Below are 24,791 nucleotides of genomic sequence, written 5' to 3'. Positions count from 1 at the left end.
ACCCACACACACACACACACCGCAGAAATCTCCATTTTCACATAGTCTGCAACCCTGCACCATTCTGCACGGAACAAACCCACTATTCTGTCAACAAGCAGTGGAATAACAATGGAGATGGAAGATGGAAAGTGTGTGTGGTGTGTGTGCACATCTGCACTCATTTCATTCATTTTACAATCTAATGTCTTTCATCGAAATACAAATTTAATATGTTATGTTCTTAATTATCAAACAATTTTACTTACTGTAGGTGCTGTATTCATTTAGGCTATTTATTTATTTGTGTTCTACAAGCTGTGGTTGATTCTCTGAAGGTCCTTAACAAGTGGCCTTTGCATCAACTTTCATTGACTCTTATATTCAGGCTGCTATAGAGTTTCCCTGAACTTTTATTAACTCGTCTCTGTGTTCAGGTTGCTATAGAGTTTCCCTGAACTTTTATTAACTCGTCTCTGTGTTCAGGTTGCTATAGAGTTTCCCTTAACTTTTATTAACTCGTCTCTGTGTTCAGGTTGCTGTAGAGTTTCCCGTAACTTTTATTAAATCTGTGTTCAGGTTGCTATGGAGTTGCTGCTGCGGACGTCGGTGACGAGTGGTCATGTGATCGCTGTACAGAAGGAAGCTTCACAGCGGTATGTCGTATGTGGACCTACCAGCTTAGTCCTTTTCTATGATGTCAGACCCTGTTTTAAATTCTGTTGATCATAAGTTTAGCAAGGCAAGCGCTATAGATTGGATTCAATTTGTGGCCCCCGACATGAAACGGAGCAACGCCAGAGCCACAGATGGAAATAGCTTCCCATGCCTGTCCAGGTCATTACATTGAACTCACCCAAGGAAAGATGGATGGATGGGTTGAAGGTTTGATTTCTCTCTTGTTAGGAATGCTGTCTGTGCAACCTGAGAGGTGGGGCTCTGAAGAAAACCACGGATGACAAGTGAGAGGCTTTTGTGTGACTATAGCTGTACTTTATTATCTGTGGTTATCATGTGTGTAAGTGTTAACCCATTCTCCGCCGGGCATTGTACCCATCCTAAACCATCCTCTGCCAGCTCTATTTGTCTATGGAGATGTTCACCTTCTTTGCAGGGCTATAACTTTTTAAATTGTATTGCTAAATTGACATTACTATGGCCCATTCAACATCAATTATCTATCGTTCAGGATGTAGGAACGTTTTACTTTTTCATTCACACATTCATACAAAAATACGGTCTAGAGTATAAATATGTTTTTATTGTTTTCTGCAGTATTTCATAGAACGTGAGATATAGCCATAAATGCATATATTAGACCATCAAATGCAGTTTGATACCGATCGATGCCAGATAAAAGATTTCAACTGTACACGGTCCTAGACGTTATGACTCATCATGCGCGGATGAACGGAGGGGGGGGGGGGGTTGTCTATAATTACGTGACCGACGTTAAATGATTCATGTAGTATGGGTGATATATTGATCAGAGCAGTTTGTATCGAAAATGGTAAAGAAAAACGCTGAAACTCACCCCAGTCTCCTCGTAGCGTTGGGTGATGAGAGTGGAGCAAAACGATCGTTATTATGGGATGTTGATCGATGCGATCCATTGCCGGGTTGTATATTACTAATACACGTCCAAATAATGTTGATTATTGAGGTATGGCAAAGATCCATATCCACGGTGTCTGTATTAAGCCCGGGACGATCACGAGTGGCCGGACGAAAAATAGGGGACGGACCAAGCACTTCCGGCCACTTCAGGTGGCGGTATTGAAGCGTTGCAGAGTTGAGCGGAGGTCCTACAGCACCAGCCAAGACTCCGTGGGTGAAATGTAAATACCATGACGAAAATATGAAATATTGATCTCAAAGACGCCTTACGGCGTCATTGGCAGATTACGCATGGCGGAGAATGACGTGTTAACAAGTCATTGGCGAGCAATGGGTTAACACCACTTTGTTATGTCCTCGGATAATTTTCTTGTATTAACCGTTTGTTTGTGTGTGTGTGTATAGGTGGGCTCACATAATGTGTGCGGTCGCGTTGCCAGAGGCGAGGTTCAGCGACGAAGCCAAGAGGAGTCCCATCGACACCAGTAGGATACCGATGCAGAGATACAAACTGGTGAGAGAACAAGATGCAGCGCTGCTCAAACCCCCCAGGTCCTTGACGAGCGGCTCGGTCTAATTAATGAAGTGTTCACCGTGCTAATTAACAATGTGAGATGCCCATAATTAACCACCGGTGTGTGTGTGTCTGTCTGGCTGAATGTGAGGGTGCATGCACTTGAGCATTTTGTGTGTGTGTGTGTGCGTGTGTGCTTAATGAGAGAGTAGGAGTGTGTCTCGGCAGAGCTGACACGTTGCCACTATAGTTAGCCCTCTGCTGCAGGCGTTTTGATAGCTCAGCAGGAAGTGAACAGTAGAGCGAGAGAGAGGACACGTCCCAGAGCTCACAATGGACAGAATAGAAGATGTTACTTCTTGTACACAGCTTTACATTTCTGCCAACAACATGGACGGTATCTAAAAGGGCTAGGAGTTTTAAGATGAATCATCGTGATTTTTTTTTTCACTGCCCGGAAAACCCCACCTGTTCATTCGTTTACACACTTTTAAAGACTTTATTCTCCAGAGTCGCGTCAATTCACAAAGTCAATTTCCTGTTCATTTTGGTAAATTTAGTTTTTATTTTCAACATAGCGGAAATTGGTTTTTATGTTTTTAGGACCCATAGGGGGCTTTTGGTTAAGGGCTTTGTTAGCAATGGTAATTAAAAGTGTACAGTACTAAAAAAATACATTTCTCTGGGCAGGGCAGAACACATGGTCTTCACCAGGGCAGAACACATGGTCTTCACCAGGGCAGAACACATGGTATTCACCAGGGCAGAACACATGGTCTTCACCAGGGCAGAACACATGGTCTTCACCAGGGCAGAACACATGGTCTTCACCGGGGCAGAACACATGGTCTTCACCAGGGCAGAACACATGGTCTTCACCAGGGCAGAACTCATGGTCTTCACCAGGGCAGAACACATGGTCTTCACCGGGGCAGAACACATGGTCTTCACCAGGGCAGAACTCATGGTCTTCACCAGGGCAGAACTCATGGTCTTCACCAGGGCAGAACACATGGTCTTCACCAGGGCAGAACTCATGGTCTTCACCGGGGCAGAACACATGGTCTTCACCGGGGCAGAACACATGGTCTTCACCGGGGCAGAACACATGGTCTTCACCGGGGCAGAACACATGGTCTTCACCGGGGCAGAACACATGGTCTTCACCGGGGCAGAACTCATGGTCTTCACCGGGGCAGAACTCATGGTCTTCACCGGGGCAGAACACATGGTCTTCACCGGGGCAGAACACATGGTCTTCACCGGGGCAGAACACATGGTCTTCACCGGGGCAGAACACATGGTCTTCACCGGGGCAGAACTCATGGTCTTCACCGGGGCAGAACTCATGGTCTTCACCGGGGCAGAACACATGGTCTTCACCAGGGCAGAACACATGGTCTTCACCAGGGCAGAACACATGGTCTTCACCAGGGCAGAACACATGGTCTTCACCAGGGCAGAACACATGGTCTTCACCAGGGCAGAACACATGGTCTTCACCAGGGCAGAACACATGGTCTTCACCAGGGCAGAACACATGGTCTTCACCAGGCCAGAACACATGGTCTTCACCGGGGCAGAACTCATGGTCTTCACCGGGGAAGAACACATGGTCTTCACCAGGGCAGAACACATGGTATTCACCGGGCAGAACACATGGTCTTCACCGGGGAAGAACACATGGTCTTCACCGGGGAAGAACACATGGTCTTCACCAGGGCAGAACACATGGTCTTCACCAGGGCAGAACTCATGGTCTTCACCAGGGAAGAACACATGGTCTTCACCAGGGCAGAACACATGGTCTTCACCAGGGCAGAACTCATGGTCTTCACCAGGGACCTCCCCACAGAGCATTTGCAACATGGAATAGCTTTTCTAATGGGTTGTGTGAGAAGGAGACGGTGGGTGGCGGCACTGTCACACCTTTCTTCTGCTCCTTCTGCTCTTGCTCCTCTCTGTCGTTTGTTCACCACTTCATTTGTCCGTTCGTTCTCGGCCACGTGCTGCAAGCCTCCGATTGGACCCGTTGCCCCTCGCTGCAGCCCAGCACATTCATAATTTACTATCACACACACACACACACACACACTTATTCATAATTTACTGTGGGAATGTTCTTAACGCATGGCTCAACACAGGGACCCAAATACACTCTGGAGATGGTACAGGCATGGGGAAAGTGGGTTAGGCATGCATGTGCACACACACACACACACACACACACACACTCAAAGGACTAACTATATACGCACATGTTCTCAAACTCCTGCACACATTGGGCCTCATTTATCCATATTTCTATATGTGTAAAAGGTTGAAATGTACTGCGCTGTAATTAACTTATAAAACATAATATGCACAGCAAATGTTTCCATGGACTCATTATAATAAAATTTCAAGTGCAAATTCGTTTTAGGGCGTAAAACTGGACGAGGCGCAACCATAGACAGTTCACTCCACCACACGTCAGCGTGCACTCCACCACACGTCGGCATGCACTCCATTTCTGCTTGGCATATGAGGAGGATTTTTGGGGCCAGGTATTTCAGCACAGGGACATTTACATTTTGTCATTTAGCTCATGCTTTTATCCAAAGTGACTTACCTCACATAGGAATGAAACTGGACCAATCGAAATGATAGCGTCACTATTTTTCAGCCCATACCTTATTGAAAATGGTGTTTCGGGCGGTCACGTGGCGTAGCGGAGATTGCGCTCGTCAGCAATGCAAGAGACTGCGGTCTCGACTCCCGGAGTCAGCATTGCCTTGGCTTGGGCTGATCGCTATACTAACTCGTTTGGCTGGGTTAGGGGGAGGGAAGCCGTGGGTGGGAAACTGGCGTTGTGGACAGCGACGCCTACAGGTCAGGTCTGGGCGCTTGCTCAGCGGAGGCAGGACCTGATGAAGGCAGCGTGACCTCCCACGCGTTATACTTCACCAATGAGAGCCCTCGCTGCCAGGTGAGAAGAGAGCCACTGGCTGTCGCCGGCGCCGCACGTGTCGGAGGAAGAGTGCGGATACTTCAGGGCTCCCTTGTACCGACCAGTAGGAGAACATGCGCACAACAACCAGGTAGGGATGGGGGGGAATTGGCACAACGACTAAATTGGGACGGGGAGAAAACAGAGAAAAATCGGAGAAAGAGAGATACAAAAAAGAAAAATGGTGTTTCGACTTCCGGTTTGCAACGTTCTGGTGAGCAGCCACATGAAAGAGCTCCCGGTCAATGAATATCAAAAAAAGGAAGAAAAACAATTCAAAACGAAATAAAGTGAAGATTCGAGGACAGAAGGAAGAATGAACACGAGGACAAATGAAAGAAAAGCAACCCCAGATGAAGTAAATACACAGATGGAAAAGACTCGACACGAGGCAATGATGCAACAAGCTAGTGGGACGCTGAATGTCAATGCAGAGAAGCTACAGGCCAACATACAAACGACCTTACAAGCTAACATAGAGGATAACCAGGCCACCACGCAGATTGGGTTAGGAGCAACGCGGAGCATACAATGTAACACTGAAAAATCCAATGGAGGTGGCAATGAAGCGTCGGAGTTATGTAGAAATAAAGAAAATTCAGAAAAAGAAAGGAACCAGGTCCCGACAACGTGCAGGAGGTGGCGAGGGACGCTGCGCGGAGAGGATGGAAGGTGCCGGCAGGGGAAGGAGAGAGGCCTGCGGCCTAGGCCTGCGGCCTAGGCCTACGCTGATGCAGAGGATGGAGGGGCCGTGCAGGTGGACCAGAACCGAGAGACGAGGAGAGGAGGACAGGAGGAGGAAAGAGGGCACCTGAACCGATTCAAAGCAGATCAACTATGAAGAACGACAAAGGGACACGAGAAAGGGGCATGAAGGGACACGGTGATCCAAGGAAAGATACAAGACAAAATCAATGTGGAAGAGTACCCAATACAAACATACATACGGGGGACCTGGGGATGAGAATAGATACAAAAGAGGAAAGATAATTGAACAGTTACCCCAAATAGTATAACACCACAATTTAGAATAATTAACACTATGATTTACAATACACACGTTATAGACAAACTATTTTAAATGTATTTAAAAAAAGGGACACGCTGATTAGGAAACATATTGGGGAATAATACACGATGGACTGGTATGAAGGAACTACAGGATTACACGTGACACACAATACAAATGAACATGTGCATAAGAAAGACAAATTCAGAACATTGACCGGGAGCTCTGAGGCCGTCCACAGAACGAATGTTGGACTTATATAGTGTGCACTTCGCCCCTAGGGGGGGAGCCCTCTCACTAGGAGAGCCATTACTCCTCACCCTCCAACGGGGAACAGAGGGATATGACTAAGATCCTCTAACACCATGGGAGTGCCAAATGTTGTCTTTTTTTCTTTGAGTTATGTTAGAATTTGAGTTATAATAGAATAGCAGTTGCTTTAAATGTCCACATGGACATTTGTGAAGGACAAGAATAAAAAAAAAATGTGGACATGAAGAGAGGCTTGGAGAATCTCCATTGGTGGTATCTCCATCACTAGGGGGGCTTCTCCAATAGGAGAGCTGATTCCCCTCCAAACCGCAAAAGGGGGCAAAAAGTGCTAACCATATAGCTTATTTTACTATTTTTTTCTTATGGTGTTGTCGGTTTGATTTTTAAGTCATGTTAGCATAAATGTATAAAGTAATATCGGTGACATGGGAGGTACAGAGGTGGGCAGGCTGAGTTCAGTGGGGGGGAATGTCGGGGGGAGGGGCCATTGTTCCGGCGGTTTGACCCGTGGGGGGGGGGGGGGCACCAGGCTTGGGGGGTCGGGGGGCCATTGAGGTGTGGTGCTTGCAGTCGACATGTACGAAACGGATTGTTTTCATCAGTACATCTCCGTTTTATACCGTTTTGAATGAGTATAGTTTTGAAGATTTCTAGTGATTCCAGAAAAATCTGTGAAAATAGCTCTTTAGTGGAATACACAAAACACGTTGTAATTTTTCGGCCTATTTATGAATAGTTTTCAAATAAACGCCTGATTATCGATAGTATATGTGTACTTATGCACGCTAGAGAAGCGGGCTGAAAAATCGCTTATCTATGCCCTGCCTGGTGCTAATGTTACGCACACACACATACACACATAGGAGACACGTTGTGAACGCTGTGAAAAACTCTGATTAACCAAATACTGGTAAAATAAAGTCCTTACCTCACATCAGATGTTCTGCAAAAAGATTAATCCAATTCTTGATCACCATTCCACATATCGATTGCGTTTATTGATCCAACGTTATACCTCGAAACACAATCGACGCTTCTTCCAGTTCCCTCAGTGGATGCAATAGTCTCAGGTTACATTGCCTCAGAAGTAAAATGTGGAGCCCGGAGTTATTTTTTCTGATGCATTCTAGGCTTGGGCGGTATGATGGTATTACGGTATACCAGGGTATTTAGAAATCCCGACGGTATTGAAAATCAATACCGTCCAAATCACAGATGCGCTTCAGTTTCTATTACAGTGAAACAGAGTTTTGAGTGTAGTGCACACACGCGCCAGCAGAGGGTGAGACCATTCCTCACTAGTGGAGCGAGTGAACGGTGTTCACGTTTTACGGTAATGTTGCGACAGTGCTGTGAAAATACCGTAAAGCGTTGTGGTTGTTGTGCACTGGTGGAGCAAGCAAATAATCCGTCTCTTATTATATGTGAACTAAAGAGTACAAGGTTTACACAACAGCCCCCACCGGCTTTTTATTGTATTTGTACCTGTACTGTCCGCTGTCAGCTGTTTATCTCTCTCTGTCAGCTTGATTAACTAGCGTTAGCTCACGTTAGCTAGCGTTAGCTCCGCGGCAAATTTTTGATTACCCTGAACTAAATCAATGACTAGGTTATAAAGCATTCGAGTAGTTTTCACTGCACATGGAAGTAGCCAAACAGCGGGAGCATTTCGGGAGCATATGACCTGTTTATCTCTCTCTGTGAGCTTGATTAACTAGCGTTAGCTCACGTTAGCTAGCATTAGCTCCGCGGCTAATTTTAGATTACCCTGAACTAAATCAATGACTAGGTTATAAAGCATTCGAGTAGTTTTCACTGCACATAGAAGTAGCCAAACAGCGGGAGCATTTCGGGAGCATATGACCAAAACCCAGGCAATTTCGAGCCCTTAAGGAATCAAATAGTCTGCCATGGCTAGGCTACATGCTAACGTTATTGTTTTTGTCAAAAAAATTATACCGCCCAAGCCTAATGCATTCCCATTGACTCCATTCCAATGGGTGCAATACCATCCGGGAGACGATAGGGGGCGGTATTTGCCCTTTTCGAGCTCAGAGCCAGTCCCAATGATAACGTGAGGCTGGATGGATGAAAAATGAATGGATATCGCTAATAAAAGAAATAACGATTAAATAATGAGATTTCTCGTCATTGGCACCCAATGTGTTAATAGCAAAGTACTGTGTGATGTTGTAGGTTGGTTTAAAACTGTATTGAACCGGGCCAAATATTATGCATTTACACCTTAACAACTCTTGCTGCCAGAAACATTTCTCTGGCCGCAGTTTGAGAATGCCTCTGTACATCCAGCCTCTGTAAATATACAGTACATCATACTGTATGTTCACATGACTATAATATATTATATTACTTTTAGAGGTGGGCATAGATAAATCTTTTTAATCTAGATTAATCTATCTGCAATCCTGGAGTTAATCTAGATTAAAATGGCTCATTTGAAGTCTGCCGAAGGCATTCAAAATGTGTGTTCTACCTAGGGATGGGTATCGTTAGGATTTTATCGATACTACTACTATTATCGATACTGCTTAACGGTTCGGTACTTTATCGACATTGCTTTATTATTTATAACTTTATAAATAAATATTATTTCTTCAGCAACAGCAGCAACAATGTTTTAAATGTGTCTGAATTATAGACTTTTTATAATAAACAACAAATGTAAGATTAAAAAAAACGATATACACTGAATGATTAGTTGTTACCTAAAGCCCTTGGACTCCAGAAGGGGTGCAGGCCTTTGACAACAAACTGGGTCACAGCCCTGTTCACCCTATCCTCTGTCATCCTTCCTAGCTGCTAGGGTGAAGGGACTTGGCTTGGCTGGGACTGGTGGTGTAGAGGGAGGAGGGGTGGGCTGGGACATGGTGGCTGCAGCCTCAGCCTGACGAATCTTTCAAATATATTTGTAGCTAAACAATTACCTAAGCAATTATATTTAATTTATTAGCCTATTCGTAATAATCCGTTATTAGCCTAGCTAACTCTGTATTATCTTGGCTTACCTGCAGTGGACGTGTATGGAGATGGAACACTGCAAGCAAAGCAGTCGAAAACGGCGCATTTCTGCAGACTAATGTTATGTATTAACAAATTGCTTGTATTGCCACCCATACTTGCAAATGTTTTATTGCACTTGTGGCAACGCGCGTTGTCGGCATCGACTTTCGTAAAGTGTACCCAGACTTTCGTTTTGTTCTCTCAAACGGAGAGATCACACAGAGCCACAGACAGGCCCCTCCCTGAAGTACCCGTATGTGTATTTTCTGTGAGTGGCTCGCTGAGTCACTGCGGCTCGCTTCTCTTGCAGACAGAGAGAGGAGAGGAGACCCAAGTTTGAGAATAGATTAACGGCGTCAATTGTATTATCGCGCGATAATAGTCCGGCGTTAACACAGCCCGGTAACACCGCTAACGGCCCAGCTCTATTTACTTACTTACAGTAGTATGACAGATTCCATGTCGTCAGGCTTTTTTATAGGCTGGTGCTCATATTTACATACCGGCTAATTATCCACTGGAATATTCCCCGGAGGAGTTAATCTATATATGGCATATTATCTCCCCCATGTATGGATACATAATATGAATTCCTTTAGATTAGATTAACCCTTAGGAGACCCACATAGACCCATGTTTTCTTTTTAGGGAGGACGGGGGATATTTAGGGGGAGGTAGCAGGTCAACAGTAGATGTCACATAGAAGTCTTATACATCATCTGAATGCTGGGAACCTGAAGATTAATTTGAGATGCAGCTCAGCACTGTCAGGATTATCTAGTTATAAATCTGTAAAAAAAAAAAAAAATTGTTTTGTTTTTAGAATGGTTTGAGTGTATACAGGCTTAGAACATTATGGTGGAAGTGTATAATGGCCATTCCCTCAATTATGTCTCTTAAGTTGTCACAGCAATTTTCAGCTCCTGAATGCCCTGGGTCTCTAGTTTGTGGTTGTAATGTTTGTGGTACCCAATATGCAGAAATAGTGAAATACACCATTTTTAGAATAGGCAAAAATAACACATTTGTTTTGCATGCAAAAGGCTGCATGGTTTTTGCTCGAAACTGCATGGGATTAGCATAAAGTGGGCATATCTGTAACGGGGAGACTCATGGCCCTACCCATAGAACCCATTTTCATTCAGATATCTTGAGGTGAGCCATGCCATTTTTCCCCTCACCAAAATGTAGCCTAACTTTGAAGCATTATTTAGCCCCCTTCCCGACGAGCTCCAATAGCATGACACCAAGCTTGGTGCCTACGGATACCCATGGTCATCTAGTCTCGTATGGTACCAGTATCTTCACTCTAGCTTTAAAACCGAGCCCACTACAGCCTCTGAAATACAGTCCCCTGGTCTCAGAGGGTTAATGAATAAATTAACTTGAAAGAGATGTGAAACCGTATTGCAAGAGAGAAAAAAAATTAGGATGGGGTAGTGAAGTGAGATGGGGGGTGGATGGCTATGTTATTAGTGGGAAAGTGAAAGAGATGGAGGGATGCGAAATGGGCAAGAGTGAGTTAGATGGAGAGAGAGAGCGAGTCTGTAATGGGGCAGATGTCGTAATTTTTTCCCTTTAGTGGGAGAGCGTAGGATTAGAGGGAGGGGAGAAGAGGAGAGAAGACACCACAGCAGAGGAAATTGATTTGATGGGCCGTTTGGTGCAGAAAACCAGGGGTAGTCTCAGATGTGTGTGTGTGTTTTGGGGTATGAACATAGAAACAAGCATGCGTGTGTGTATACATGTTTGGGTGGTTTGTACGTACACTCTACCCACACAAATGTTATTGTCTTCCCCTCACTGACCCCCCCCCCCCCGAGACCCAAACTAGAGCCCACAACACAGACATGGCAGCGATGGAAACCTCGGATGATGTCATGCGATTGGGTCTTATTTGAGGGTTTCCCTGCATTATAGTGGAGAGACGACATGTTCCTGTTGACCTGTTTTAACAGGGGTTTCTCTCTCTCTCTCTCTCTCTCTCTCGCTCCCTCCCTCTAATTTCAGTCTGTTTGGTTTCCACACTGTTTACACCGCCGTATCCAATAACAGCTAAGCAAACAGATTTAAGCCATCTGATTTATGCACGAGCACACATTGTTTTTGCGTGGTGTGTTAGGTTCGTGGCACAAGCTAATGATGAGGAATCACTCTCTGGTCTTTCGCTCTGTGTTCTGGGACTTGTCTGATGAGGTCTCGGTATGGATCGCAAAGCTGTAATCACTCGTACTTTCACTTTATTCCGAGGCCTATTTGATAAATAAGGTAAAAACAGCGACTACAAAACACACAGGTTTCCTTGACAACCGTGCAGAAATTCATCTACTGTGGCATAAATACTGGGACTGCAGTTCTTTTTTTGGGGGGGATTTTGACAATTTAAAAAAAAAATTTAATCGTCTATGTACTACATCACAAAACACAAAGCCTGTTAATTAAACAAGCACTTAATTACGTGTTTGGTCCCATGCCAGCCCGCTGAGTTGTTTTGTTTATATGCGCTAAACTTGGCTAAGCCTCAATTACGTTCAGAGACCCAAAAAAAATATCATCCCATTATCATTACTCCTGCTTTGATTGAGATTTACACAGTGAGTACATATTGACTTCTGACTATTTCCTCTGCATTTGTGTGTGTGTGTTTACAGAAGTGTATCTACTGCCGTAAACGGTGTGCAGGCAAGCGGCAGGCGGGGCCATGTATCCAGTGTTCGTGTGGCCGATGTCCCACCTCCTTCCATGTCACGTGTGCCCATGCTGCAGGAGTAACGATGGAGCCGGATGATTGGCCCTATGTTGTGTCAATCACCTGCCACAGGCACCAGTCCCGGAGCGCCTCCGCTGTGAGTAAGAGGGGTGATGTTTCATGCTGCTACTATGAATGAAATGATGCTGAGCTATGATGGACATGCTAAATTATTTAGTTTTTTATCATTTGCCTACTTGCACCAGATCAAAGTTGCGTGAATACTATTGGAGTGGGCTAACTATTTAAAGGAACATTATGGGACATTTGCTTACCGTCTTCTCCAGGGTCCGACAAGAAGATGGATACCAATTTCCTCTCTGTGCATTCAGTAGAAAGCTTTCTGGCTGCACTCTAGCCTAGCTTAGCGCAATGAATGGAAACAGATTTCTAACGGCTAGCCTAGGCGTTGGCCAACCAACACCTCTTCCAGAGTTTTAAGATAGTCTAGTCGCTACGCATCCACTTCCATTTATTGTGCTAAGCTAGGCTAGCGTGCAGCCGGATACCTTTCTACTATACTATACTATACTACTGTACCATTCGGTTTCAATTTGTGAATATGGACATGTGTCTCCTTAAAGGACAAGGCCAGTATAATAAAAATAAATTCACGGCCTACGTTTTCTTCTACGTACAAGTATGCATACGTCCAGCCAACATCTGATTACAACTCATATCCAGAAGTCATAGAACTCCATTGTTTTCCAAACAACGCTAAAACAGCTGTACTTTTTTTTTTTACATATTGTATGACGTGACAAATGCCTCGGATTATTGAAAGGTTTTTTCTTCTAACCTTAATTTATTGCAGCTGATCACTGATCCTACCAGGCCTAATCTGAAGAACCCCTTAACACTTTCAGCGCCAGCCGTTTTATCCATCCTTGTAGTCAATGGGCCACGCTTTAAAAGATAGGGATTTTCACAATGTTTGCAGGGCTATATCTATATTATAGCTATGGAGACAATACTATGGCTCATTTGACAGTCACCATCTATCGTCCAACATGTAAAAACGAGTACCGGTAAATTTTTTCATGTATATTTTCGCGTGTTATCCCGTGGTGTATATTGTATAGTTTCAGAGTGATCCTGGCTAATTCCTGGAAGCTGCGTTATGGAGCGCTATGTGAATTTAGCTAAAGTCGTTCGCGTTTCTCGCCTGGACACGCTACTGTTTCCAAATCAAAGGTATATAATAGGTATTATGTTTAATTTTTTGATGCTCTGATCGCCAGCAACGGCATTCGTTTTGAATACTACATACGTTGATCGGCTGGATCGATGTGAAATCATTCTAGGATCAAGGTGGAATTGACGTCAGATAGTCCTTACCTTTGATCAGGGTTATTCCAAAAAGAACATTCCAATTGTCTGATCACGATTTCCAATATTTCTAGTCCATCGGGTCCCTGACGACATTAGATGTGACACACAGTCTGGAACAGGGTTTCAAAGGGTAGGATCTAGCTGGTATTGCACTCTCGGGGTCTCAGTATGGCTTTCAACGGTAACATAGAGGTCCGTGAGACTGTATAGGATATATTAAAATCGAATAAAAGAAAAAACGATAACCCGAGATTTCTGTGGTTCTGGCGCTCAACCGCTGGCGAGATAACCCAAGAAATCTTGCGTCTGGCGCAGAAAGTGTTAAGGTCGACCTTAATTAATTGAATATTTTCTAATATATAATAATAAATAATAAAATATAATAATAAAATCACTGCATGTGGTGTTTTTGACTTGGGTATTAGTGATCATTGTCCTATTCCTGACACACATGAATTGCTTTCAGAGTATATTATTTGAATTTGATTACTAGCACCTACTCTTAACGGCTCGGGCACATTGAACGCGCATGAATCTCACGCACGGGTTCCTAGCGGGATCGCGTGCCTGGCCAGACACACAGAGGACTTGAGAGCGCGCTGCAGCGCGGAGCCCTCCATAGAACCAGCAGCAGCACGAGCTCTCTCTCTCTCTCTCTCTCTCTCTCTTTCTCTCTTTCTCTCTCTCTCTCGCTCTCTCTCTCTCTCTCTCTCTCTCTCTCTCCCTCTCTCTCTCTAGAGAGAAAATGAGAAAGAAAGAAAGAGAGGGGGAGAAAGAGACTGGAGAGAGAGAAAGAAAGAAAGAAAGAAAGGCAGGGAGAATAAAGAGAGAAAAAGAGAGAGCTGTATTGTACCCATTCTGCAATCTGTTAATAAAATTTCCAATCAATCAATCGCGTGGCGCACGCCTCCCGCGCCGCCTCGAATCCGATTGAAGTGGAAAAGATAGCTTGCCGCCCGCGAGGCGTGCTCCCGCTTGCGGCCAGTGTGCACAGTAGCGTCCGTTAACATGGGAGCGGAAGTGAAGCAGCAGCCGCCCGTCCGTCCGTCCGTGTTCATTCGTGTGCTGTGTGCCTCGGCCGTAATACATCTAAATTCTGCAAGGTGGTAAAAGCTAATGGTTGCAATTCACCTGCCTCTTTACCTTATCAGGTCAAATGTATGTGACCAGAACAAAAAGCAAGGCTCTATGACTTCTTTTTAGGTGTGTGTGGAAAACATTGGCTGGACAGACCATACTTGTAAATAGAAGAAAGTCATTGTTGGTTTTGGTCTTTTTGTAGGCTATGTTGACGATAAGAGAAGAAAAAAAGTACACCGGCCTTATCCTTTAAGCTGAACGCCAGAGAGAAAAGATTTGAGTGATGTTATCAAGAGACGGATCTTGGAGCTGCTCCATCAACTATAGGGAAACAACCCCCAGGACACTGAAAATACCCATTGTGACTTTACTGTTCTGATTCAGAGCTGTAAGCCCTACAATTAAATAAAACCCATTTGGATGTAAAAGCTCAAACCAAAACTGTTATGAACCCACAAAGTCGGCCACTAATTCTCCTACTCTAAGTCATGAAGTCATGAATTCAAGTCTTCATGCTCTCATCTCTAGCTTAGGGAGACAGTTGTCTTTGTTTATAGATATTGAGTAACTGTCCGGGGCGGCTGGGTGGCGCAGCGGACATTGCGCTCGTCACCAACGCAAGAGACACCGGTCTCGAATCCGGCTGTCAGCGTTGCCTCCGGCTTTGGCCGGCCGTCATACTGACTCAATTGGCAGAGTTAGCGGGAGGGGAGTCGAAGGGTGGTAGTCTGGTCGTTGTAAACAGCGACTCCTACAGGTGGGTAAGGGCGCCTGCACAGCAAAGACAGGAAAATGGCGGGGGCAGTGTGAGCCTCCTACGTTACTCCTCGCCAATGAGAGTCCGCGCTGGCAGGTGAAAAGATGTGACTGGCTGCCTCCACATGTATTTGAACGGATCTTCAAAAGGGTAACCCTGAGGCATCTGGGTAGTGTAAAGGTCCAAGAGCACTCTCCTACCACCACAGAGACCCGGGTTCAATTCCCGGCAGCGGTCCTTTCGGCTTGGTCAGACGTTAGAACGAACTCAATTTGCAGTGTTTGCTGGTCGGAAGCTGCTGGGGTATGAGTCCTGGTTGTTGCAATAGCGACTCCTACTGGTCTGTTGGGGTACCTGCTTAGCAAGGAGGGGATCTGGGGGAGTTAGTGTGAACCTCTAGTGAAACTCCTAGCTGTGAGGTGAAAAGAAGCAGCTGGCGACTTGGAGGAGGCATGTGGTACACCCTCCCCAGACCAACAGATAGTGCAAAGACCAGGGGGACTTGGCATAATGACTAAATTGGGGAGAAAATGGGATAAAAGGTAATTTTTTTTTAAAAGGTAACCTTAACACATTGAGTGCCACGCCCCTTCCGGGAAGTGCATCTGGCCTTGCCACCCATTAACCACATGTAAGCGCTCGCCTTGTTTGTAGAGCTAAACCTATATTTTATATTATAGCTATGGATCTAATAACGCCGTTGATTGTCAGTGGGTTTCTTCCGGTCAACGTGCAAAAAATAGATCGTTTTTTTATCTATACATTTCCGTTTTATACCGTGGTGAATATGAGTATAGTTGTAGAGTGATACTGTGTCATTCCAAGGAACTCCGTCAAAACAGCCCTTTAGTCAAATCCACTTATCACGTTGCCATTTTTCGCCTGATTATCGAATCATCCTGAAATCAACGCTAGATTATTGGTATTATGTTTCCTCGTGCATGCATGAAAACTGGCCCCCGTGCGTCTATCGCAGCCAACGGCACGCACACACATACACACACACACAGGCTGCAATCGGGGGAAAGAAATGATCGGATCAATGCAATATTGATAGTATTGACTCCTTACCTTGTAAATGATGTACTGCGAGAAGAATAATCCAATTATCTGATCGCCATTCCAAATACTGGTTTGCGGTAGTCTGTCCCATGTTATCCAGTATTGCACAGGGACGGGCGGGCGGATGAACTCGTCAAGGCAACCGTGGTGACCACTTGTCTTGCCGGAGTCTTTAGAACCCGCCCCCACGCCCCAGCTCGGTAGAGAAAACAAACTACATTGTTTCAAATTGAGTGCAATAGTGGCCGCAAGCCGTTAGGCGGCGGTATTGACCGTCTGCAATCTCAGACACATTCAGTACAGCACAAGGTGCCTCGATGGATTATGAATGGCAATAGCGAATAAAAGAAATAACGAAACAGAAACGTCGATCTACGTTTCCGGCACTCAACGGTCGGTCGGGCCACAGAAACGTAAATCTACGTGAACGGCAAACAAAGTGTTAACACATTGGACGCTAGACCCGACATATTTCTGGTTAACTCGCCGAACGTTGGGCGCCAAACCCGAGAAAAGTCGGGTTTCTATCGTTATTTCTTTTATTCGATATTTCCATTCATAATTCATCCATCCAGCCTGATGTTATCATTGGGAATGGGTCTGAGATCGCAAACGTCCAATACCGCCGCCTAACGCCTTGCGGCCGCTATTGCACTCCATTTGAAACGATGTGGCTTGTTGTCTGGGCCGAGCTGCGGCGTGCGGGCGGGGTCTAAATACTCCGGCAATACAAGCAGTTATTATAGGGATGGCATCAACGAGGCTCGGGGCTCCCCCCGCTCATGTTCAATGCTGGATTACGTTGGAAACACGATCGCGATCAGTATTTGGAATGGCGATCAGATAATTGGATTATTCTTTTTGCAGTACATCATAGACAAGGTAAGGACTATATGTTATCAATCTTGCGTTGATCCGATAATTCTTTCCCCAAGATCGTAGCGTGTGTCTGTAATGTACTGTGTAGCGTATTCCGTTGGTGGCGATCGAAGCATAGAAAAACGACCCCCCCCCCCCCCCCCCCCCCCCCCTCACCCTTTCATGCATGCATGATGAAACATAATACCGATAATCTAGCGTTGATTTCAGATTGATTATTGATCCAGGCGAGGAATGGCACGATTTATAATGAAATGCAGTAAAACGTTTGACAGCTTTCCTGGGATTACACAGAATCACTAAAACTTGATGGACATTAGCTATAGTATATAGCTCAGCAGCTGTAACGGAATAATTTTTTTTATTTTTTATTATTTATGTTTAAACAATGACAAAGAAAAGCCAGCGGTGGACCGACATAACAAACGCTGTCACTGTTTACAAGGACATGGTTCCTTTTCAAACTGTCGATAGAAAGGGCTTTAAAGACATGGTCAAAACATGATCCAAGATATGCATTACCTGCCCGCAGACACTTGAGAAAAGGTTTTGCATTTTTCTATTGCAGTTTTGCATAATAAATGTTCTTAAAATACCTCTGTACTATCTGAAATATGTCCTAGTAATACAAGAGTACAGTAATAGCTGCCATACCAGTGTTTTACCCCTTCAGAAGCATGTATATAGACATTTTAAGATACGTTAATATACCGTGATATATACCGCTATGCTTCAAATTATACCGTGATATACATTTTAGACCATACCGTCCAGCCCTAGCCCGAACGTTCAGACCTTTGTTCGTTACGTTGGCATTCAAATCTTAATTAATGGGTTCGAACTTCCGTTTAAAAAGAAGACAAATTATAATATTCTTTTTACATGAAAAATATATATCAGAATGTGATGTATATCAGAATATCAGAGTACTATGTTGTGTTTACAATCATTCGGAAGTCACGCGAGGAGGGGTCACCGTCATACATTATCAGGAAATTAATCAATCGTGCAAAAAAGAGTTGAGTGACTCACACTCACCCGTCTTATTTCATAATACAACGTTTCCGAATGGACGTTTGGATTAAACCAAGTGTATGCACTGCAGTGATGCTGAACTTTCCCAACGGAAGACAAGTTACTTAACGTTACACAGGTATGTTATGCACGTTAATTAAGCTATGCATGTTTAGCTGGCTAACGTTAAGATGGCAGGAGCCGTCGTCCAACAAAGATGTTGTTTCAACAAATGTATTCACAAAATGGATTATCATCCAAACGTTATTGAAGCCTCCCGTGACCAGTAGGTAGGTACTACTACTCTTATAACCGCAGCAATATGCGCATATGCGCTACGTTATATGCGTAAATGTGCCTAAAGTCAAGACTCTACAGTACTGAACCAGAAAAATTATTTGGGAGCAAATTTTTTGCATGATTAAAAACGATGAAACCCTGGCGAAGTTCGAATCCCAAAAACAGGCTTTGGGGACAGCTCTAATAGGTGATCATCATCATTAAGTGACGACCGTGGCCAATAAGCTGTGTTGATGTCGTTGCGCCATATTGGTAGGAAAACACAAGATACTTTGCTTTATTGTTGCCATGCAACAGTGTTGGTGGTCATTGTTTTGGTACAGCATGGTTGCTCAGTTCCATGCTGCATTTACAAGTGGCTACCAGGCTGCTTGTAAATATAGTCTATTGCTTATTGTGTTAAGCTGATATGATATGATATGACCATTTTGAAGGCTTTCAAACATAGTCAGTATACACACAGTAATGTATTCACGAGATATATGTGGTATTGATGTATGACCCACTAAGTTGTGTCATATGGCATGTGTGCATCAGAAGCAGCGTGCGTGCCAGGCGCCTATCTCACTGGGCCAGACGGTGATCTCCAAACACAAGAACCTGAGGTACTACAGCTCCAAGGTCACACAGGTCACCTCCCAGACATTCTATGAAGTCATGTTTGACGACGGTTCCTTCTCCAACGACACCTACCCGGAGGATATAGTGGTGAGGACGCGCACAGTTAGTCACACACACACACACACACACACACACACACACACACACACACACACACACACACACACACACACACACACACACACATACATACATATACACACACACACAGGTCACCTCGCAGACCTACAAGGTCATATTTACAGAATGAGTTAAACCTGGAGTCATTAGGAAAGTGATAATTATCTTGTAATGTCTGTCATTAGGTAGAAGCAGGTTTCATTTTACCGATGTGTCCAAAGATTGTGCGGTTCTTTATGGTACAAACATATAAAAGATGATTTCATTTTGAAGATCAAATTGCAATTCTAAAATAGCTTAATATTTTTGTGTTCGTGCGCCAGGTACACATTATTTTTGTGGTAGTGCGCCAGGTACACATTATTTTTGTGTACCTGGAAAAACACTTTTTTTGTCAAATTTGAATCAATATTAACTTATTTCATTATAAACAAATTATTCTTGACATGGCTGAAATAGCTTAAAGGGTGATTTTGATTCAAACTGAATTATCAGAGCGTTTTCTAAAACACAGGGATTGTTCCCATGCGTATTGCTCACTTTGGAAAACTCAATGATATTCAGTTCTCGAGGGATGGACCTCATGGACGTGTGCCGATAATCTCTTTTCTTGATCCTCCAATCACAACTGTCGTGGAAGCCATTATATTCACCAGACCTCCCACTGTGACACTAATCCTGGCCAGAGAAATCCCAAGACTAGTAGTAGACACTCACACACACACATTTTCTGTACTATATACATAATAATATTCCAACTGACTTGCATTCATACCCAAGCCCTGATGCCTAAATGCTCCTTGGAATGGTCACGCTGACCCCTAACTCACTTATCTCAAACCCACTCTTTTCTTGATCCTCCAATCACAACTGTTGCTTTTTTCAGACACACTTTGAGATCAAATCAATAAAAAAAAAATTTAAAACGTTTTTCTTTATACATTAACACCAGTACAAGAACACAACACACACACACACACACACACATTTGTACTATTGTTTTCATTTGAATTACATGTTATGTGGTGGGATTAGATGTTGACTGTACACTTTGTGTACATTAGTAACATAGTACCTTTGTATTATGTTTGTACTGTGTCTAGATACTGTGTCAGTGGACCCCAGGACGAGCAGTAGAGCTCAATATAAACACGCTGAACATGATGTCCTGTCTTTACAGAGCAGAGACTGTGTGAACCTGGGGCCACCTGAGGTGGGAGAAGCCGTTCAGGTCAAGTGGCCTGACGGCCTGTTCTATGGAGCTAAATACCTGGGCTCCAACGTCTCCCATATGTACCAGGTACACACACACACACACACACACACACACACACACAGCACAAAGTCAACGGAAAGACAGACATTCACTTATTCTCACACACACTCAGACACACGGATGCACTACACGGACAAAGAAAGACTCAAAGGGGCAACAGAGTGCATGACCCTGTTATACAAAAGGTGCACACAGTGGGGAGAGAAAGCTGCCTGCCCAGCAGTTGGTCAAAACCGGGACACCGGCATAAACGTGTTCAACTCTCTGAACTTCAGGACCGTCGTGACTCTGCTGACCTCATACAAGTCCCACAGGTATACAGTATGAGGTGGAGAGAGAGAGAAAGAGAGGGATGGAGAGAGATGGGGAGAGAGAGAGAGAGAGAGAGAGAGAGAGAGAGAGAGAGAGAAAGAAAGAAAGAAAGAAAGAAAGAAGCCACTCCGAGACTGAGAAAGGGTGGCGCAGAGGCGATGGCGAGGGAAGAAGAGGATGAAAGAAGGGCGGGGGAAAGGATAGATCGGGAGCGAAAGATGTACACGTACTGTACAGGGAGCAAGAGAGGATGGATAGAGGAGAGAAAAGAGTGATGGGAGAGAGCGAGCAATGGAGGAGGAGGAGGAGGAGGTGACGATCTGCATTATTCAAACTCACTGAAATATTCACTAAGCCAAGATGTTTGAGGGAGTCGAGCTGCCTCCATTTAAAGCTTTATTTAGTTTAGCTGGGCGTCAGCCATTAGCTATGCACAGATGCCTCTCTGACGCATAGAACACTGTGAGACCTCATAACAAACTGATTGTTCTAGGCGCGGTCAGGTATGAAACGGGTTCAGGCCGAGCCTTTAGGGGGGAAATGCATTTCGTGACCAATCAGAGCAGCTGGCTGGAACAACCTGTTAATGATATTTAAGGTTAAACTTCATTATTGATGAGTAAAAAAAAAATATTATATATATTTTTTTAAACGTTGATATTCTCAGAGAGGCCATTTGGACTGCAGGCATAGCTAGGAGATCAACCAATGCATTTAAAACGAAGTTAATGAGAGTCGGGTGTTTCTCTGTGTGTTGTACAGGTGGAGTTTGAGGACGGGTCTCAAGTTCTGGCGAAGAGAGAAGACGTCTACACTTTGGATGAAGACCTTCCCAAAAAGGTGAAGGGGAGACTCGTAAGTGTCACGCTCTGTGGGTTATTGTAAGAACAGGCTGCAGGTCAAAATGTACATGTACCGTTTTGAAACTCTCAGATCAGTGCTGCTTCGTCAGCTCAGCATGCGATGATGATGGAATGAAATGGAGTTTGTTGATTAAACTTAACAAGTCAAATCAGGAGGGACTCTGTTCCTGTGGCCTCGATCACCTCTTTACCTTGTCCTCCTCCCTCCTCCTGTCTTCTCCTTGTTCTGTTCTCTCTCTCTCTTGTTCTTTTCTCTTTTAGTCCACAGCCTCCAGCATGCGTTTCCAGGACACCTTCTTCACAACGCAGGGAGAGAGGAAGAGGCAGAGGACACCCAACTCGCGCTTCCAGAAAGACTATGTGGCCCTGCCGGGCCTCCGTACCGCCGTCAGGAGCACGTGGGAGCCGCGCAGTCCCAAGGGGAAATGAGGAGGTGGACGGAGAGAAGAGAGCGGGGAGATGGTGTGAAGCTAAAGATCGATGACAATTGAATGCACTGAATTGACCGATCTCAAGCCCCGCCCTCTTTTCTTGATCCTCCGATCTCATCTGTCTCTTCCCTTATACAAATAAAGGGAACAACGTTTGTCCGAGGTAAGGGTCGGTTGTGATTGGAGGATCAAGAAAAGAAGGTGGGTTGGAGATAGGTCAATTGATGGTGGATGTACAGGTGTGTGTGTGTGTATGTATGTACAGTATGTGTGTTGGATCAGGTTCCATTTGAACAACTATTGCCCCATACCACATCTGTGTTGAAGATGAAGGTGTATCAGAACCTCCGTGTTCAAGGGAATGCGCTTATAGGTTAAAATAGAACTTTACTGTGTGTGTGTGTGTGTGTGCGCGCGCCTGTGTATGTTTATTTATGGGCGGGTTCATGGGTGAGTCGTGGCTAGGTGAGTAATAGGCAAGGAGAGTTTCTGAAAGAGTGAGTGAACAGACTGCATTGTGGGCCGTGGTTGCCAAGTGCTTTCATATCTCGTCAGGGAAAAAGAAAATAAATGAATAAAAAAAACGTATATTTGTCACATACATTTTTTGAAAAAAAAAAAAAACATTTTCCTTTGTACATGATAAAATTCAGAAATCTGAAATTTTTCTAAAATGCTTACCTACAGTAATTTTTCTTTCTTTTTTGGGGGGTGGGGAGGGGTGGCATCTGTTATTCCCCCGTTTCTTAATTTGAATATTTATGCACTTTGCTTGTAGGATTTTCGTTCCATGTCCTGCTGTTCCTTCTCCGCATGTAAACGTCGTCTGCTACCTGCTTCTGCCCAGGGCTGTGTCTCAATAGTCCCTCGCGTGGCCTCCTTCCCTTCACTTGCTGTGATTTCAAAAACGACAAATGAAATTACTCGTTTCACATCCAAAGTATTGTTTGTACGTAATCTTATTGTTACATTTTTTTTATTTTTTTTGTATTGCTCTGAGATGCATAATCAGGACAGAGTGTGATTGATTGTCCCGAGGACAGGAGAGGAGGTGAGGGAGTCACGCTGGACTGTTGAGAGTAGACATCCTGCCCTGTTTGACATGTGAAAACCAGATGCTACTGTCACTGTGTTGAATGAAACACATTTTTTGAAATTTAAGTTAAAAATCTGTATTTATTTTTTGCTTGCTGTAGACAAAGTATTGCTAACTGCTGTAAGGAAAATACAATAAAAAAAGTTCATGTTTGCTTTTTTATGACATGGTGTTTATTATTTCAGGTTCAGTAATAAGGAAGCGTTCGGCATATGGGGTGGGAGATATGGCCAAAATACATACGTTAAATACATAAATGCATACAGTACGAGTCGTACTTTTGAGTACACTTTCTGGAATTGTTTTCCCACCATAATTGACTGTTTCACGTCCTATACGTTTATGTAAATACTTGAAAATGAAAACATGTGTTACAAGGAGATTCATTAAAATGATTTAAAGCATTAAAATAAATAAATCTAGATTAATCTATGGAGTGAAATCTTCAACGTTCTGAACTTTCAAAGTATATTTGCTTGTTCTTTTTTTGCATCGACTCATGCACCTTTTTGAAAATCATCTGACATGAAGATGGAAAGAGGTCTAGCTAAAACCATGTTGATGGGTTTGTTGAACATTTGTATTTCACAGGAGAGAAACTATTCAAAGAAAGCTATTAAAATAGTATTTGAATCTAAATATACTTTCTTTGTGTCGATTTTACATTAATTCCATGATTTTACTCAAGTAAATATCTGTTACAAGCTTCGGTCTTAGGTAGAAAAATGCAATTTTTAATCTAGATTAATTACAGAAAATTGTGAGATTAAAGGGCGGCTGGGTGGCGTAGCTGAGATTGTGCTCGTCACCAATGCAAGAGACTCCGGTCTCGACTCCCCGAGTCGGCATTGCCTGCGGCTTGGGTCAGTCGTCATACTATCAATTGGCAGAGGTAGCGGGTGGAAAGTCGATGGGTGGGGTTTGGACGTTGTGGACAGCGACTCCTACAGGTCGGTTGGGTGACGCCTGTACAGCAGAGACAGGAAGTATCGGGGGCAGCGTGAGCCTCCCACACGTTACTCCTCGCCACAGAGTTCGAGCTGTCTTGTGAAAAGATGCAACAGGCTGCCTCCTCGTGTACCGGAGGGGACAAGTGATGCAATGCTTCTATCCTCACTACAGCCGACCAGTGTGAGATTAATTAGTTACTTTTTTTTAATCTATTGACGGCACTAGTTACAATATAAAACAACTTGAGTATTGAAAGTTGTCTCTGAATCTTGGAACATTACAGTAGGACACAGCCACTTGGAACATTAGAACAGTGCTATTCAATGTTGGAACATTAGGACAGCTATTCAATGTTGGAACATTAGGACACAGCCATTCAATGTTGGAACATTAGGACATCCATTCAATGATGGAATATTCTAACAGCCATTCAATGTTGGAACATTAGGACTGTTATTCAATGTTGGAACATTATACTAGTGCCATTCAATGTTGGAACATTAGGACTGAGCCTATTAAAGTGTTGGAACATTAGAACAGTACTAT

General features: G+C 44.1%; 1 protein-coding gene across 2 annotated transcripts in view; it reads left to right on the top strand.

The window, feature by feature from the left end:
* Positions 1 to 23,459, top strand: part of kdm4c (lysine (K)-specific demethylase 4C) — a 111,629-nt gene extending 88,170 nt beyond the window's left edge. For both annotated transcript variants that reach the window (XM_084318960.1, XM_084318959.1), the window contains exons 15-22: positions 559 to 635; positions 886 to 941; positions 2,002 to 2,110; positions 12,054 to 12,248; positions 19,113 to 19,283; positions 20,497 to 20,616; positions 21,667 to 21,759; positions 22,029 to 23,459. In XM_084318960.1, coding sequence (XP_084175086.1) covers positions 559 to 635; positions 886 to 941; positions 2,002 to 2,110; positions 12,054 to 12,248; positions 19,113 to 19,283; positions 20,497 to 20,616; positions 21,667 to 21,759; positions 22,029 to 22,196 — 989 coding nt within the window. In that variant the 3' untranslated portion in view covers positions 22,197 to 23,459. The remainder of the gene's footprint in view (positions 1 to 558; positions 636 to 885; positions 942 to 2,001; positions 2,111 to 12,053; positions 12,249 to 19,112; positions 19,284 to 20,496; positions 20,617 to 21,666; positions 21,760 to 22,028) is intronic.
* Positions 23,460 to 24,791: the final 1,332 nt, after the last annotated feature.

The sequence above is a fragment of the Notolepis coatsorum genome (genome assembly GCF_963971535.1).
Source record: "Notolepis coatsorum genome assembly, chromosome: 7".
In the NCBI taxonomy this organism is placed as follows: Eukaryota; Metazoa; Chordata; class Actinopteri; order Aulopiformes; family Paralepididae; genus Notolepis; species Notolepis coatsorum.
Note: the sequence above shows the minus strand (reverse complement) of the source record. Positions and strands in the feature narration are given on the sequence as shown.